At 35.3% G+C, this 17,011-nt stretch overlaps 1 protein-coding gene across 4 annotated transcripts in view; it reads right to left on the bottom strand.

The window, feature by feature from the left end:
• KIAA0825 (KIAA0825 ortholog) overlaps positions 1-17,011 on the bottom strand; it is a 252,971-nt gene that overhangs the window by 151,568 nt on the left and 84,392 nt on the right. For 3 of the 4 annotated variants that reach the window (XM_075739321.1, XM_075739322.1, XM_075739323.1), the window contains 5 exons: positions 15,722-15,949; positions 14,452-14,717; positions 13,074-13,224; positions 7,648-7,838; positions 5,930-6,112 (listed from right to left, as the gene is read on the bottom strand). In XM_075739321.1, coding sequence (XP_075595436.1) covers positions 5,930-6,112; positions 7,648-7,838; positions 13,074-13,224; positions 14,452-14,717; positions 15,722-15,949 — 1,019 coding nt within the window. The remainder of the gene's footprint in view (positions 1-5,929; positions 6,113-7,647; positions 7,839-13,073; positions 13,225-14,451; positions 14,718-15,721; positions 15,950-17,011) is intronic. The other variant, XM_075739324.1, reaches the window with a different exon arrangement.

The following is a 17,011-nucleotide window of genomic DNA, read 5'->3' as shown; positions in this document are numbered from 1 at the left end:
ATTATGTAATCATAAATATATCTAATTATAAGAACAGGATTATATAATTTGATATTAATATGATTTAATAATAATAGAAAATGTATTAGTATTTGTACAATTCTGTAGCAACCAGTAGGATGCAATAATGTGACAGGAATGGACATCCTCTGGCCTCTTCCCTTCTTACTCTCATTTACAATGAACACAATTCCAGCAAAGGGGATATAGTCTGTTACCTCTGTCCTCCATTAATCATAATTGATTATCACTTCTTTTGCACTTTACTTTTCAACTTACTTGGCTGTGACTTTTTCTTCTTAATAACTTTTCTGAAGTTTGTTTCTCTATGTATCATAGCTAGGATTTTCTGAGTTATATAAAGAAGATAACAACCTTTAAAAATGTCACTTCTACAGAACTAATTTATAGTATATTTACTTTACTTTCTGGAGTGATTTGTTGTCATTCTGACTTTTGATCAGTACTCTATTGCGGTAAGAGAAGAAGGGCATTTAAAAATTCTTCAGGCAAATAGAATCCCAGAATCCCAGACTGGTTTGGGTTGGACCTCCCAGCCCACCCAGTGCCACCCCTGCCATGGGCAGGGACACCCCCCACTAGCCCAGGTTGCCCAAAGCCCCATCCAACCTGGCCTTGAACACTGCCAGGGAGCCAGGGGCAGCCACAGCTTCTCTGGGCACCCTCTGCCAGGGCCTCAGCACCCTCACCGGGAAGGATTTCTTCCTAACATCTAACCTAAATCTACCCTCTTTTAGTCTAAAACCATTGCCCCTTGACTAGAGAATCTGTTTACAAGACATAAAAAAGCCACTGCCACGACGGAAACAGTGAGAGTGGATCTAAACACTTAAAACTGGAGACAGAATGGAAACCCACTGGAATACAGCCTTCAGGAACTCCTCACCCAAAAGGCAAAATCTCTTCTTTCTTATAGGCTGTTTTGTCACCATGGCATTAATAGTATTTGTGTTTTGTCATTTAATTATTTAAAATTACTTTTAAACTCTTTTTTCACAGTTGCATATAAGTGATTTAGAAGTCTAGCTACATGTCTATAAGGTCATTGTCTGCCTATAAGACCCCAGATTAAAGAAGAGAGAATTACACTTGTTCAACAGAAAGACAGTTGTATAGCTTCTGAACTTCTCCAAAAGATAGGATGTTTTATTTGGAAATTAATTTTACTAATCAAACAAAATTAGTAGGAAGAATTTACTACAGACTTCAAAATGATCTTAAGTAAGCAATATCTGAGCAGAAGGATTAGCACATAGTGAATTCATACACTTTGTGAATTCATGAAAACCTGAAGATTAAAAATAAAACTGAGATTGTAATATAGATAAAAGCAGTACTTAAACTAGAAAATAATTGTTTTAAAGATAGTAATTTTCAACATTGTGAGAAAACTGAAGAAAAAAATTCTCATTGTCTGACATCCTCTGAAATATTTTTCTTAACATAGCAAAGCATAGAGCCAACTACTACAAGAAAGCATCATAGGTACAGTTTGGGTAGTAATCTAATAAAAAAAGACCACATTTTGTCTACTGATAGCGTATGAACTATTTGAGAGACTTCTGGGCTGAAGCAGCTTGTTAAGTATGGTTTCTTAGCCATCTCTGAATGACAAGCGCAGGGCAGACTTTCGGACTCTAAGGCTTATAACAAAACCTCTACACAAATTTTTAAGCTGAGATGGAGATAATCTGAGGGCCTTAAAGATTGTTTCAATATTAGAATAACTTCAACACCTATAAAAAATCAAATGTCTAATTGTAATACAATAATCCTTGGTGCCAGCATTTCTCAGTGTCCACTGCTGGCTATGTAATTCTTGCCAGGAAGACCTAACTCTGTGCCAGAAAGTTTAATTCAACTACTATTCTGACAGAAGTATAATAATAGCTGGTAGAAAATTTGCTTTGACTACAAGTTATGTTAAAGCAGCTGCCCATGGTCTCAAAGCAGTGGATAGCATCTGTGAAAGTATTTAATACCACAGCAAGATTCCAAGCTACAGTAGTTTTATTCTTCAGTAGAGTATGACAAGGTGAGAATTGATCTTGTAAGCCTCAGTGCAGGTGTGAAAAAATGAGATGCCAACAGGATGCATCCTAATGGTATTTCCTCGTAGACTTCGAAGGACTTAGCACCGTACAAGGAAGAAACATGACTAAAAAGCAACTTCATGAATTATAACTCTCACATATTAAAATTAAGAGAAATATTTCCAGTTTTTAAATGACAGATATTTTTACCCGAGACAGTGATTTTACCAATAGAATCTCTAAATTCTTCTCTCAGCATTCAAGTCATTCACCTGGTATCTTTTTGAGAAAGTAAGATACAATAATTCCTGGTATGGTATCATAAAAAGATGCATCCACCTTACTCTTTATGATCTTCCCTAACAGAAAGATTGTCCTATTCTGCCCCTAATAGAAAGAATCTCCTATCCAGTAAAAAAGAGTAAAGAACAGAGAAAAAAGCACAAGAAGAGTAGATCTGCTCCAACTGAGCAAGCCTCAACCTGGTGCAGAAGTTCACTGAGGTACAACTTTTTGCTCCAGCAACAGAATTATAATAACCTAGGCTGGGAACTGACTGAGTACCAACCCTACCCAACCCCAAGTCTGGGGTTTATGCCCAGTACGATGTTGAATAGGAGGCAACAGCGTATTCTCGCTAGAAACAACACAACCCAACATTGGGCTGCATTAGGAGGAGTATGGCAAGCAAACTAAAGACAGTAATTTGCTTCGCCTACTTGGCAACAGTTAAGCCTTACCTAGAATATTTCGTCTAGGTGTTGGGCCCACAGCTCCAGGAGGATGTGAAGAAACTGGAAAGGACTAGACTGCATCATCTACGGCAAGAGATTGAGGGATCTAGGCTCCTTTACTGAGGTGAAGAGGTGGCTAAAGAGTCAAGTCACCTAATGGCAGCCTACAATTACCCAAAGAGTAATTATAAAGAGACACAGTTTTCCCAGTGGGGACTGGTGTGATACCGCAAGTGGTAACATCCATGAACAGCAGCCTTGAAAGCTCTCACTAGATATTAGGCAATACTTTCCACTAAGGCAGTGCAGCCGTTGAACAGGTTTCCTTGAGAGGTTGTGACATCTCAGTTCCTGGAGGTTTACATGGGTCAGCTAACACAGCCATGTTCGACTGCTCTTGCTAATTGTCCTGCTTTGAGCAGGAGGTTGATCTAGATGACCTCCAGTAGTCCCTTCCAACCTACATTTCAATTATGGTAAAGTTACTTCAGGAGGTTACTTCAGGAAGACCAGAAAAGGGAAGCAGAGAAAAATGAGTGAGTATTAAAAACTGATGACCCAAGATTCATAGTGAATTTAGTAGTAGGTCTAAGTACCCTCGTCATACAGAAAAGAAACTCTAAGTGATAACAGAATGCACAACATTTGATCACAAAATTAGGAAGGAGGAAGGATATGCCAGAATCACTTTATTTGAAGTTAAGGATATTATTAATTTTTCAGCACCCCTACTGTTTTGTTGCATTTCAACAACATAATAAAGAATCTCGAATAATTTTAATTCCCTGGAAGCAACAGTTAATATAGCATCTCTAGTAAGTTGGAAATGAGCCAGTCCTATTATTAGACAACTCCTGGAAAACAATATTCTGTCATCACTGCTTTTATGACTACACAAAAGTTTCTTGAGCAGTCTAAAGATTAATTTAAACCTAGCCCCTGCAGGGAAATCTTCTAGTACCAAAAGACAGCATGATAGATTTAAAAGAAAAATCTTTATTTCACTTCCAGTTAATTTTACCAAAGTTTTGAAAGATAGAGAGCCAACATAACAGATGGAAATTTTGATTATACAGCTGTAATTGTAAAGAGAACTGATGAAGGATTAGTGTTCCTTTACAATCACGCATAACTTCTGAATTTGTTATTGATAGATTCTTAATGTGATGAACTACACACAACTCAGTAAATAACGGACCTAGGAATCCAGCATAAAATTTAGTATACGAAAGTGCTGCCAACTGCATATAGTCATTCCAGAAGCTAATCTGGTAAATCTGTTTTTCCTTTGTATTCTGGATACTGGGTTAGGTTACCTGACAAATATTGGCTGTAATGAAACATACAATATAAAAGAACTGTTTTGATAAGGGAGTCTCACAGGTTTTGAAAACAAAAGTTCTGAATACACAGTTCATAAAAAATATCCCTTTTTACTTACACAAAAACATGCATCATCTCTCTAACTATGTTTTTCAGTGTTAGTATTATTTTTGTAACTATTTTACAGAATATGACAATTTTTTGTATTCTTCTTAAACAAAGCTGCTGGATTTTGGTTATGATTTGCAGAGTACTTTGTAGAAAACTAATTCAGCTGCTAAATCCTATGTATGTCAAGTTTTTGATCTCTAGAAAAGCAAATTAGGATACTGAAATTTATATGCCTAAATATGAAACCTGTATGACCAAGTTGTTAATCTGTAGTATTTTACATAAAATACAAAATACGTTGCCTCACTCTCTCCATTGGCACTTTGTTCTGAAACAACTCAGTGAGTTCTCAAGTTAGCACACACTTTTTATCATTCCAGGTACAGATAAATCTCTAAACAACATGGATCAGTGAAGACTAGAATAGCTTAAAGGAACAGACTACACTATGTATTTATTTTAGTCTATCACTCTAAGGATTGTCATAAAGAAAAGGTGAAATGTCAAAACTGACAGCAGAAGCAGTTACAGCTACCACAATGTCCATTCCTGCCTCCATTACTATTGCCACAGCAGGACTACCTAATCTGTTTGTGAGTCACCTTCTTAATTGCTATTTTTTAATGAGCCTGCATTGTGTAAGATCAGACATCCAGTCACAAACCACTTTTGCATGTTACTCAGAGCCCACAGACATTAAAATGAGCCCATACATGACAAAAAATGTTTAGTTAAAGAAGCTTAAATGCAGGAGGTCTCCACTCTCCTCTTTTTACCACTAGTTTACCACCTACATTTTACCTAGAATATTCTTATTTAGAATAACAAAATAAAAGCCAGTTGAATAGGATTTGGCTTTCTTAGTTTTCAGGTTTGTTACTGTTGGGTTTTTAATTTGTGATCTCACTTTGTATTGTCTCTTACACCAAATTTACAGCAGAATTTTTAGCATCAAAACCAATGCAATACTCAGACCCATTTCAGTGCAAGTAATGTGTCCTTTTGTTTACAGTTTTGACTTGTGAAGACATCATTTTGTAAACATGGGCATTCTATATCCTTTCTCTTTTAAACTATATTTAATATTTGTTGAAGCATATCGGTCATGTAACCAGATGATCATTTCAGTGAATTATCTTTAAATTCCAGTACTTACAGAATTATTATGCTATGACAGCAGAACATTCTAATTTACCTGGAAGCTGAAGGCGGGTAAATCTGAGTTGGTAAGAAGATGAATTTTTTCAGTTGTATGAGTGACTAAGTCCTTGAAAACCTTACCAAAGGCTTTGGTACCATATTAGTAAATGTTTTTAGATCAGTAAGAATGTGTCTCTAACAAGATGTGTCCTAACTGGATAGTAAATTGCAAATTTGGGACAGCAATTATTAATGAAATTCTACTCTTTGTGTTACAGAGGAAATCAAACCAGACATTCACTATGGTCTATGTTATCACCAGACAAAAAAATGTGTGGTATAGGAGTTTGATCCAAAGCTAACAAAATCCCCATAGATATAATTGGGCTTTAGGTAAAATCATAAAGATAAGTTCAGGACCAAATTGAGAAATAGTCAAAGATTATGAAAATGTGTCAACACTATGCATTGCATTTGTATTTCAACACAATTATTCACCTTGTAGATCTATCCATATAAGCTCAAGAACCAATTTTAGCTCAAATTGAATGTTTCTTTCATACTTACTCATACAAATTCTTCAGTGGCGAAGTTAAAATAGCTAGCACAGAGAGAAGACTATTGCAGTGGCTATGTATTTTATAGATCTTGAGATCTCTGTCTTCATGTGGTTTCAGAAACTCCTGTACAGAGCTACAAACTGACCAAAGCATATCTTCAGTGGACATCAAAATTGCTGCAATATCAATTCTGTAGGGAAAAAAAGTGAAAATAACATTACTTAGGACATCAGGATAGTGGTAAATTTCAGTTAAACATGGCTTTTCTCTGACAACATAAAATACCTAAATCATTGCATGGACCTCATATTTCACCTTCCATCAGCGGTGCAGAAATTCTGGATCCACCACTGTGTAAAAATTCAGTGCTTCCACAGAAAAGTTGGTACTGAAATTATTCAAAAAGTGACTTAAAAAAACAGGACAATGCCACTAGACAGGAACAACTTACCTTCTAAACTACAACTAAATAAAATTAAATTTAGTTTTCTTTATGATAAAGTATAATTAGATCTTACATACTATTTTCAAATTCTGCTGGAGTCAAGCAGTAATGACAAGTGAAATAAATCTTCAATTTGCAAAACGTTAACTGCCAGGCAACATATTATGATGTGGAACGTTTCTGAGTCAGTAATCTGTTGCCTGTTGATACTGGCTGGCAGAGCATCACAGGTCATTGACCTAAACAATAGCAAGAACCCAACTATAACAACATAATCTCACGAGACTATGCTGACATACAACAGATATTAAACAGATGGATAACACAAAACATAGGCATGAAGTTGGACTGAAAAGAGTACCTAAGTACCTAAAAGCCAATGGATGCCTCTGTGATTATCTGTATTTTTATGGATCATCTTAATTTTTGGAAAATTTAGGCAACACACATGAACAGACATTTGTCTAAATTACAGATCAGATCTCTAACATTTCAAGAATCATTAGATAAAAGACCCCCCCCCCCGCAAAGTACAGTATTATAAAAAAATTATGTAAAACCTCTATGATAAAAATATATTGAATGATATTAATTTTTTTTTCATTTGTGCATGACTGGATAATTCAATTCACTTAGTGGCAAACTTAATAATCACCTTATTAAATAAACCAGCTTCTCTACAAAATGACAAAGATCTTTCTTGTTCAGTATTTTGAAGCAAATTTATATAGAATTGACTAATACTACATTTAAGAAATACAGTATCAATACAAATTCTTCATATTTCAGTTGTTTGGGGTTTTTTTCCAGGAAATTTCCAGGAAATCTCTCTATACCTAAAGATATAGAATGGCCTAATCACAGTAAATTAGTGCAGGAATAGAGCACACAAACAGGTACTTTGATATGTAGAATAAAACTTTGGGTTTTTTCCCACCTTAACTTCTAATCCAGATGCTGCCAATTCTGCCCACATTTTTGGTTGTGCCACCTCTCCTGAATGCACTGTTCATCATGAAGCTTTCAAACCAATTGAGCAGCTCATGAAAAAATTTCACCAAAAGTTCATTTGATTCTGCCCAGTTACTACATGACTACCAAATATACTTAAATATACAAAATATATTGAATTAAAATGAACATCAAAATACATAAATTGTATCTATCCCTTCTGCTGTGTTCATTAACATTTAAATTTGAATCAAAGCAGTGCATAACAGAAAACTAAGATTTACTTATTTTACCTATTTAAAAGTGTGCATTAAATATACAAGCATTACCTGATTTGTGGTGTTCTCTTGTAACTGGGGCAGGCCTGACAGTATCTGGAGGTCAGCATAGACAAAGATTGCTCCAGTACATCTGTAAGAATCTCCTGGGCTATCTTGGGAGGTAGAATAGTCCATAGATCATGGTGAAGAGCACAGCAGAAGTAATGCCACATCTGGACAGAGAACGAGCATCTTTCCCCCTAGCAAAACCACCACACATTAAATAATAAAACCACACCTTCCAAAATGTCAGTTTTTTACCTGTAAGTCTAATTAATTCAATCTGAAAGGAAAACAGCTGAAGAGTTTCAGGCACACAATGAGCAAAAAATGGTACTAGACAAGAGGTGAAACATCTTTATGAGCAAGGAAACACATGTTCCATTTCAGTTACAAAACTAGAGTTCTGCCACAAAACCAAACCACAACATTTGACTTCTTATATCCTTAATTAACGTATTCTCAAAACCCATAGTGTTTTAAGTCTAGTTTAAAAACATATACAGAATTCTATACTGAGTAGAATAGTCAAATGAATGTAATATAACAGTTTCTTTGTCCTCAAAAGAAAATAACTATTTAAATTACTTAAGCATATGTATTTCCCTAGATTCATAATTGCCACACATAACTGTGATTATGAAACTTTGGTTACATATAATGGATATGCAAGAAGAGCAGAAAAAAATAACCACTGAACAATTAAACTGATGATAAGAGATATTCAGAATTTTTTAGCAAGGTATTTTTTTCATCTCTTAATGGTAACTTATTAAAACTAAGCATTTTCTGGGAAGGAATCAACATTGTTATTAATATTTCATTGTCTGTACAGAACCACCTCAATAAGACACAGAGATAAATGCAGAGGAGTCAAAATCACAGCAGTTAATCCACTCTATGTCTAAGAAGTATACAGTTCAATCACGTTAAAATATTTCAATTAATACCTATTCAGAAAATAGCATTATGATGAAGCTGTAACAGAACAAAGTTCTGTTACAGCTTCACTGTATCTTCACTTCCCACATTCCAATGGAGTTGAGAAATATTTTAATAATTTGTTGATATTTTACTATTACCAGAATATAAAACAACCCCATGATTTTTAAAACAATGTAAGAGTTTGATAGGTATTCTCTAATTATAATAAACCAAAATAATCTGGCTTCATTTTAAACACACCACATAAGCAGATTATTGGAAGTTGTCATTATTCTGTATTTCTCTGCCATAATGTTTCAAGTGTAATTTATATTAAAAAGAGTAAATTATGACAAAGAACAGAAGTACCAAACTTGTGACCAGTGCTCTAGTGATTAAATTTATGATTGGTGTAGGTATCTCTACAAATCTCATTTTGGTATCTCTAAAATCACATTAAGAACAAAAGAAAAAAGAAAAAAAAAAAAAAAACCAAAACAAATCATTAAGACATCCAATTTTCCAAGTTTCACTAATGCATAAGAGAAAAATGCAATACAAGTAAGTTTCAAAAGAAAATTATATGCCTAATTTTCTTCGTACATACAACCATGGGCATCTTAGAACTGTTTTAAGCATATTTCAACAAGCAAATGAAAAAAATCACTCTGGAATTCTGAACAATCAAGCACTTGACAAGTGTTTCCACACAGGTAAAATAGGATAGTCTTGTGTTAACCAAGAATAGATATGATAAAATAATTAAAATAATTTCCTTTTTTCCTTATATGAAACAAAATTACAATATTATTGCATGACATACTGAAATATCATCTTAAGAAAGTACAGGTTTACTTCATAACTAAACTCATAACTTTGTAGCTTTGTAGAACTCAAACATTAATACTCTTCTACAAGTCTGTGTTAGATATATTACCAAGCTTACTCTTGAGATACATTACAGTAGATCTTATCCAGAAAAAACCCACCTAACCCTATCTTACAGACATGTTACTAACATTTCCCTGTCTTTCCAAAAACACTTCTACTGTTATAGAATAAACTTACTAGGTAAAAAATAATTAGTTTGAATCCCTAATGGAAGCTAATTTATTCTGATCATATCTTTAATTTACAAAAATTAATTACAAGTTTTTCAAAAGCCATGCAGAATTAACAACCAGAAATATAATTCTAAATTGACTTTCTATTAATTTAAGAAACTTTAAGTTTCACTTTTAAACTATGTAACTATAAACACAAATTGCTTCATTTTCTCTTTAAAGCAGTAAATTGAATAATACCCCCTTTCCAATATTGCACGTCCACTTCAGAAGCAACAGTTTCACTGAAGATTCAAATGAGATTCATTCCCCTCTTCTGACCTGTTTTTCTATTTGTTGCCATTTCTAGACAATTCTGCTGGTAAACATCTGCTATTTTTGCAGGCTTCATATAATACAAACAGATGTGAGCTTTTATTTAGCTTATATATCAGGAAACAAGCAGCTGTGCTTTATTACATAAGCCACTCAGTATTATCTTTGAACAGACAATTCTTTATTCTTTGACTATTAGAAAACATAAGTTCCCAAAGCTGCAGCAGATGTCTGCTACACTAAAAGCTCCATTGGAAAATGTAATCTGAAGAGCCAGCCCAGTGGCACAGTGGGTGTTCAGCGAGATCCTGAACCCCAGAGCTTCACTCCTAGCCAGCTTAGACTCGAGTGCTGAATGGGAACTGCGCTCTTAGAGCTCAGGTCAGATCTCACATTAGCTCACATTCGCTGCTTGTATCTCACAAAATCTCAGCTTAACTTTCCTAGAAGCTATTCAAAACTTTCTGTGATCTCACAGTGATTATAATTGCTGTGTTTACCCTCTAATCATAATTGGTCTTTTGGCTTTTCTTTTAATTCCAGTTACCGCTATTGGATTAGGTGCATGTCAGAGGGAGGATGAGTGAGCAAGTACTGAAATTGGTTAATAAAGTCAAAAAATAATTAAATATTCATTATTCTTATTTTAACAACGTAGAAAAGAAGTAATGTTTTCTTTCACAGAATGAAATAACTGTTTGCTACCAATTTTGTTCTCCTCAGATGTTACCATTGTACAAACAAATAAATAAATGGATACGGAAACTGCAGATCTGTATAATCAAACACAGACACTGTCCCCTGCCCCTTCCTCCTTCCCCTTTGTTTTTCAGAGGGTTTGCCTCTTTCAGGATGACTTACACATCAAGTCAGTCAAGCAGTTCTATTACTCACTATGTCACTAGCAGGGAATGGAAAGTAAGACTATCACATATTCTTTCCAATACCACTTGAATGTCCTATATTACTGGGGAAAAAGAAGAGAGTAACTTCACGTGATACCTGACGTGTAGGATTGCCATTTAGTTTGTAATTAAGCATGCAATAGAAAAATGAGGAAAGAAAGATTCTTCCTCTTTCCTTGTCCCCTACTCATGCGCACAAAACCAAAGGACAGGCAATGTTTTGCTTGTTTTGTGGGAGCACAAGGGGATGTGTATTTTTCCTTTATGAAACTGTGTTCAGGTTTTACAGATGAGGAACAAATCTTTTATATAGTTGCATGTAATATTCAAAACTGGGGGACAAAGGGGAAAGGGTAGTGAGAGTCCTGACCTAAACCAGATTCAAGAGCTAGGCTACTCAAGAGACAAGCAGAAGCAGAGAGCCAAGAGCAGCTTCCCCTTAACAAAGCAAGATTATGATGCTCTTTACAGCAGTGGATCCCACTGAAAACACAGCAAGGGCTGTGAGCCACTGACTTGCACAAGTGCAAGAGTGTGTTCCCGTTGAGAGAGGAGGAGCTCATAGCAAAGCCTGCTTTTGATGACTGGCAAGGTCTTCTGGCACCTGGCTCCAAGCTACTCCTGTTTTCTGAGCTCAGCAGGATCTGCATGACTTAAGAGGCAGAGGCTCACACTTCCTGCTGAGCTTAGACCTCAGAAGGAGCCACCTCTCACTGCTACGAGTTTCCGCAGGATGTTGCCTCTGTAAAAAGCAACAGGTCTTAAGCAAATCTCTTCCATTTGGGATGCCTACGAGAGCTCAATGAAAGTAGCAGCTGCTCAGCATCATGCCTCCTGAAGGCATTCGGAGAAGATCTTAGTCCATCCTTGGCCCATGACCCATGGCCCAGTAAAAAGAGCAGAGTGATGATGTAAAACTACATACTTCCCACTTAAAGTCTTGCAAGTGTACAGAGCTGAGATACCAGCTTTCTTCACCTCTTTCTACACCCATTAGTTCCAATCAGTAATGATAAAATTATTTAGCTAATCCATACTCCTTCTCCTTGCAACAGGTATTTCTGACAATAGGTTTCCTCCATAGTGAAAAGTTATTGGGTCACTAATAAACAGGACACAGCGCCATATGGGCTACAGACAGTGAAGATCATATCATGATTTATCAGCTGCCAAAAGCCACTAAATTTCTTACCTTCTTATCAACCCCTGACATCTGGGCTTACATTCAAACAAAAGTAAAATGCTTATTTACTTGTCTTTGAGGGACGGTATTTTGATAGATTACTCATATTAAGGTCTGCATCACCTGTCCAGTACAGATTTTTGTCACTGACTCATCAGGTTTTTATATTATATCTGTAGAATACATGTATCACACAGAGTTTTCTCCCATGTAAGAATTCTAGGAAATGCTTAACAAAACCCCCCTATTTCTCTCACACAGCAAATTATATAAGGAAGGGCAGGACTTTGTCTCCAGGAGATCTCAGTTATTATTGATAAAAAACATACAATACTTTCACTTCATCCTGAAATCAAGTGAAAATATAATTTCAAACAGTATATGTCAGTCTATGTCTGCATTTAACTGGGATGAAAAAACCTCAATAACTTATAATAGTTCACTTGATCCTTAGGGAGTTTTCACAGAATCGTTAGGATTAAAGTTTAAGAGCAGACCTTTGACTTCAAAATGCAGGTGAAATGGCACTAGTTATTTCAGAAATATATTGTTGAATGCTGAGGGTAACTATATTGACCATCTATCTCTGTTACATCCTTCACTCACAAAAGGTAAAAAGGGGAACCAAGTGAAAATAAAAATCAAAGACTCAGATTAAAAAATTCCAGGGGAAAAATAGCTGTCTTTCATTTTCATATGTCACACTTTCTATAAGAGGACAAGTTAAAAAGATGGTGTCTTCTTTACCAAGTTCTATATAAATATCTTGAACTTGACACACAATATTTTATTAAGCAAGTGACACAAACACTCCATGGTAATGATTTATCTCATCTTTAAATGACTACGTTTTCCTACATAATTTCTACAGACACATTTGCCTGCAAGAATAGACATTTCAAAATAGTAGACATTTCAAAATAGTAAATTCCAATAATCTTTATGTAAAAATAATGCTGACCTTATGCTTCTAATTAGTCAGAGAGCTGGCAACCAGTAAAACACATTTTGTAAAAGGGAGGCACAGTAAACTTAACCTCACACCTCATAAAAAGCTTTGTAGTCATCCCAGTGGTGGCTCTCAGCATCCTGTAAAATGCTTGTAGCACAAACTCTGACGCAGTAGTTCGTAACTTGAAACTGGAGAACGTTGATGAATTCCTGATATTGTTGGACAGGCACTAGGAACAGGGGTCTGTTCAGAGAGAATGATCAAAGAGGCAAAGATTGAAAGGCTGTGCAGTAGGAGGTAACAATCCCCAGTACTGCAAATGGTTTTGATTATTAGGTATCAATCATTCATTTCCTCTTGGTCCTGGAGTCTGAACCTAGCATTCACTTTTGAAAAATATCTGGTCTTTGTTTCACAAGTTCTTTAAATATATCTGCTCATCTATAAATTCTCATTTAACCAAGTCACTGAGAAATATATTACTTCATCCTATTTTCTGAGATAAAAGTACATTTATCACTCAGTTACTGGGAGATTCTGGGTTGAAGCGTAATTGCATCAACACTGACTGTGATAAAGAAAACATAAACACAGAGTCCAGAGATAATTTTTGATAGGTAGGTACTAAAACTCTTTCATAATACACATAAGCAGAATTATTGAGCAATAGTTTGGCTCAGACTTCCCATTCACAAAGATACACACTTCACAGAGGAGAGAGTAAAACATCAGAGGGAAAGTAAGTCAACAGCGCATATAACCCCTTAGAAATCATACATTCCTTGAAAGTTGCACTAGTTGAGGTGTCCCTCCCAAAAGGCCCAGTTTCTACTTTTAAATTACATATTGCCAGAAACACATGGACGAATAAAGAGATTCCTAGTATCTTAAGTCTAAAAAGCATAGCAAATGCAGTTATATTGCCCCCCAAGTCAAACGCTGTCTTAGACTTTACACTACTACTTCATACCCTAATTTTTATTCTGCTTGCAATGAAAAATAAATTCTAAAACTACATTGGATGTATTTGTTCACATTTCTGAATACAGACATGTAAGGAAAAAAGCGCAGGAATGTATATTTATACCAACCTCTAAAATTGCTGTGTGCTGAATCAGATTTTATGAAAATTCAGCTATTGCAAAGGTCAGAAAAGGAAACGAAGGCCTTAGCCCTCTAGTTATATGAGAGCAGAGTACATTCAGTTCACTGGACAATCTTATTTACTCACGCTTAATAAATAAAAAATATTGATCTGCAAATCAAATGCAGATCTTAAACATAAATAATTTGTTTCATAATGGCTGCTTTAGATTATCAATAGCTTTGATTCAGGTCTTTCCATAAATAGTGTGCGCTAAAAAATATGATGCAATTTGGAAAACTACCACCATACTGTATCACCAAAATGGAATGAGGTCCTATATCATTTATGCTTGAATTAAACCTTTATAAGTAAAAGGGACTCACTTTTTGCTCGTTTCTCTCATTAAATTGCTATACATTGTAAAATGCTGAAAGACATATATCGCTGTGGAAAGCGCAGCATACAAGTCTTGCAGGGGAGCCTTGGAGGGAACGTCTTTGCTTTTCTCCTCTAGTCTTGCCAGGACAGCTGTTGCCACTTTGCTGCAGGCCTCTACAAAGTTTGCTCTAATTTCCTGAAGAGAATCATCTCTGCATGCCAGAGCCAATGGAAGCAATGTGTCAAGTTCTTCCATGATGTCAGAACAAAACTGAGAGAAATAAACGTGGCATCAAGTTATTTGTATTCTGACAGCACTGTTTAATTTATACACACTAGGGTCAGATTCTTGAATAATGAAATTGGCATAAAACATAAATGTATTAAATCAGCTTTACAAACATTTCATTCTGTTATACAGGAGAGAAATGTTTATCTACAGTAAATGAATTACTATTTCATTCCTTCTTACTTTAAAACTGTATAATATATATTGGAGGAAAAAATTAAAACCTTCTTATGCTAGTAATGCCTTCATTTTGTTTATGATTTAATTAGACGTACACTCAAAGCATAAGGTTAATTCCTTGTAAACAAATATAATTTTCTAAATGAATTTATTTTGAAAAATATACAAACACATTTCTTAATACTGAATTTGAAAACAGACTTGTCATCTTAGTAAATTCATACATTGATCTCCCTAAAATTCTCTCCCAAAAGCTTATGTGCTATTTTAAGCCAGCATTCATTACAGCATTCCAAATTTGCTAGAACAGTTGCAAAGCTTACTAAATAAAAAGAACTTTCAAACACATATTCCCTTAGAAAAACAATTTAATTAATTGTCATAAATGACCTTTCAGCCAAATCAAAGAACTCTAATTTGGCCATATTATTGGTTATGCTGATTAGTTAAATGGCATGTCTAAGGATATGAATGCAGGAAATCCCTTTATAGCGATGCTTCAAAGCTTTCAGCATTTTCCCATCGAACCACTTGGTAACAGAGCAGATACTAATCAGAATGTTTTAGAACTTTTTGGATGAAAAAATAATGCCAGCAAAGTTTAAAAGTTAATTCTTTCAAGTGTAGACTACGGGCTATTGTATAAAGCTCTGTTCAACCTCATATTGTAATGCCTCTCACTTTCTTCTTAATTCCATTTATATAAGATATAGAATATTAATGGTACTGTAAGTACTTCAAAGTGTAGACGGCAAACAGCCTTGGCATTCTGTCTCCCCTCAAACTTCAGATCTTTTGATACCTGCCTTAGCAATTCGTTTTGGTTGCTCCTCCTGTTGGACTGCTCCGCAGGACTCCCTCATTTGCTGGTTGTTTACAAGACTCATTGCATAGCCTGCAGCTGAAAACTCTTCTTTCTGCTCATGTTGAAGAATTTTAGTTGAAAAATCCTCAATTGCTATTGTTATACAGTGAGCCACAGAAGACGACAGGTCTTTAAATGCATTTCTCCAGCCAAAATTCAGTAAAATAGGCTGAAATACATATTTATAATAAATCAAGCCAAGTTCATGACTGAGTGTTATCATTGTCTGAAACTTATACGAACATCCACAACTAAAGGACACCATCATCTTTTAACATTCATTTTAGTAACTTAAAATACAGTGTGCTAGCCGTGAAATCATATTAAAAGCAGTGTATACACTCAACAAAAATAAAAATGCATAACAATATTAAATTTGTCATCAAATTTTTACAAAATAAATTTATAAAAGCCCCTGTTTAAACAAGACTGCTTTTTAAAAGCCATGCTTCATCTTTACATTATTTATAATTAATGGAATCTAGCAAACTCAAATATATTTATAACAATTTTCAATAGTTTAACAAGTAATCCAGCAATGATACCCTGTAATAATTTTCACTGCAAGGTAACAACTGGAAGCTACTAACCATGAATATTAATGGAATACATTTAGAGATGTTGGTTTTAACACAGCCACACTGGCTTTTACTTCTCTACAGCTGGATTCAGCAAAGATTAAAATGTGTACATAGAGATTTCTAGTTTTTAGCCAACGCTGGCTTTTACTGTTGTTTACATCAGTTCCCCGCCTTCTATAAACAGAGACTTCTGAAGTTATCCGAAGCATAACAGTGGCGAGAAGTAGACACATTGACATCATCACTTTTCCACTAATCTTGCTTTGCATTGCTCATATGACCTACAGCAGACTTCAACCTCACCAGAAGTGGCCAACTGAGAATTGCACCACTATAAGAGAAATATTTTAATGATGTAAGACGTAAAGATCCCCACTATGAGGGCGTAGTAGGAGAAAAGAAAAGAAGGATTCCTAACAATTTGCAGCTATTATACTGAATTGGAAGACCGTGAAGGGCTATGAAGCGGAGCCCTTCCAGCTTGCTCCAATTTAGTAGCTGCCCCCTCCTTCCTTTCCCCTTCCCACCCCCACCATTCAACTTCAGTGAGCACAGAGGCAGCCCCCACTGACACCCTTCTGTGCACTACCTCTATTTGTTTTTTTATATTTTATGATCCTGGGTCAAGTAAAGCTCAATCTTCTCAAAAT

Source organism: Balearica regulorum, chromosome Z (assembly GCF_011004875.1).
Source record: "Balearica regulorum gibbericeps isolate bBalReg1 chromosome Z, bBalReg1.pri, whole genome shotgun sequence".
NCBI classification, from domain to species: Eukaryota; Metazoa; Chordata; class Aves; order Gruiformes; family Gruidae; genus Balearica; species Balearica regulorum.
Note: the sequence above shows the minus strand (reverse complement) of the source record. Positions and strands in the feature narration are given on the sequence as shown.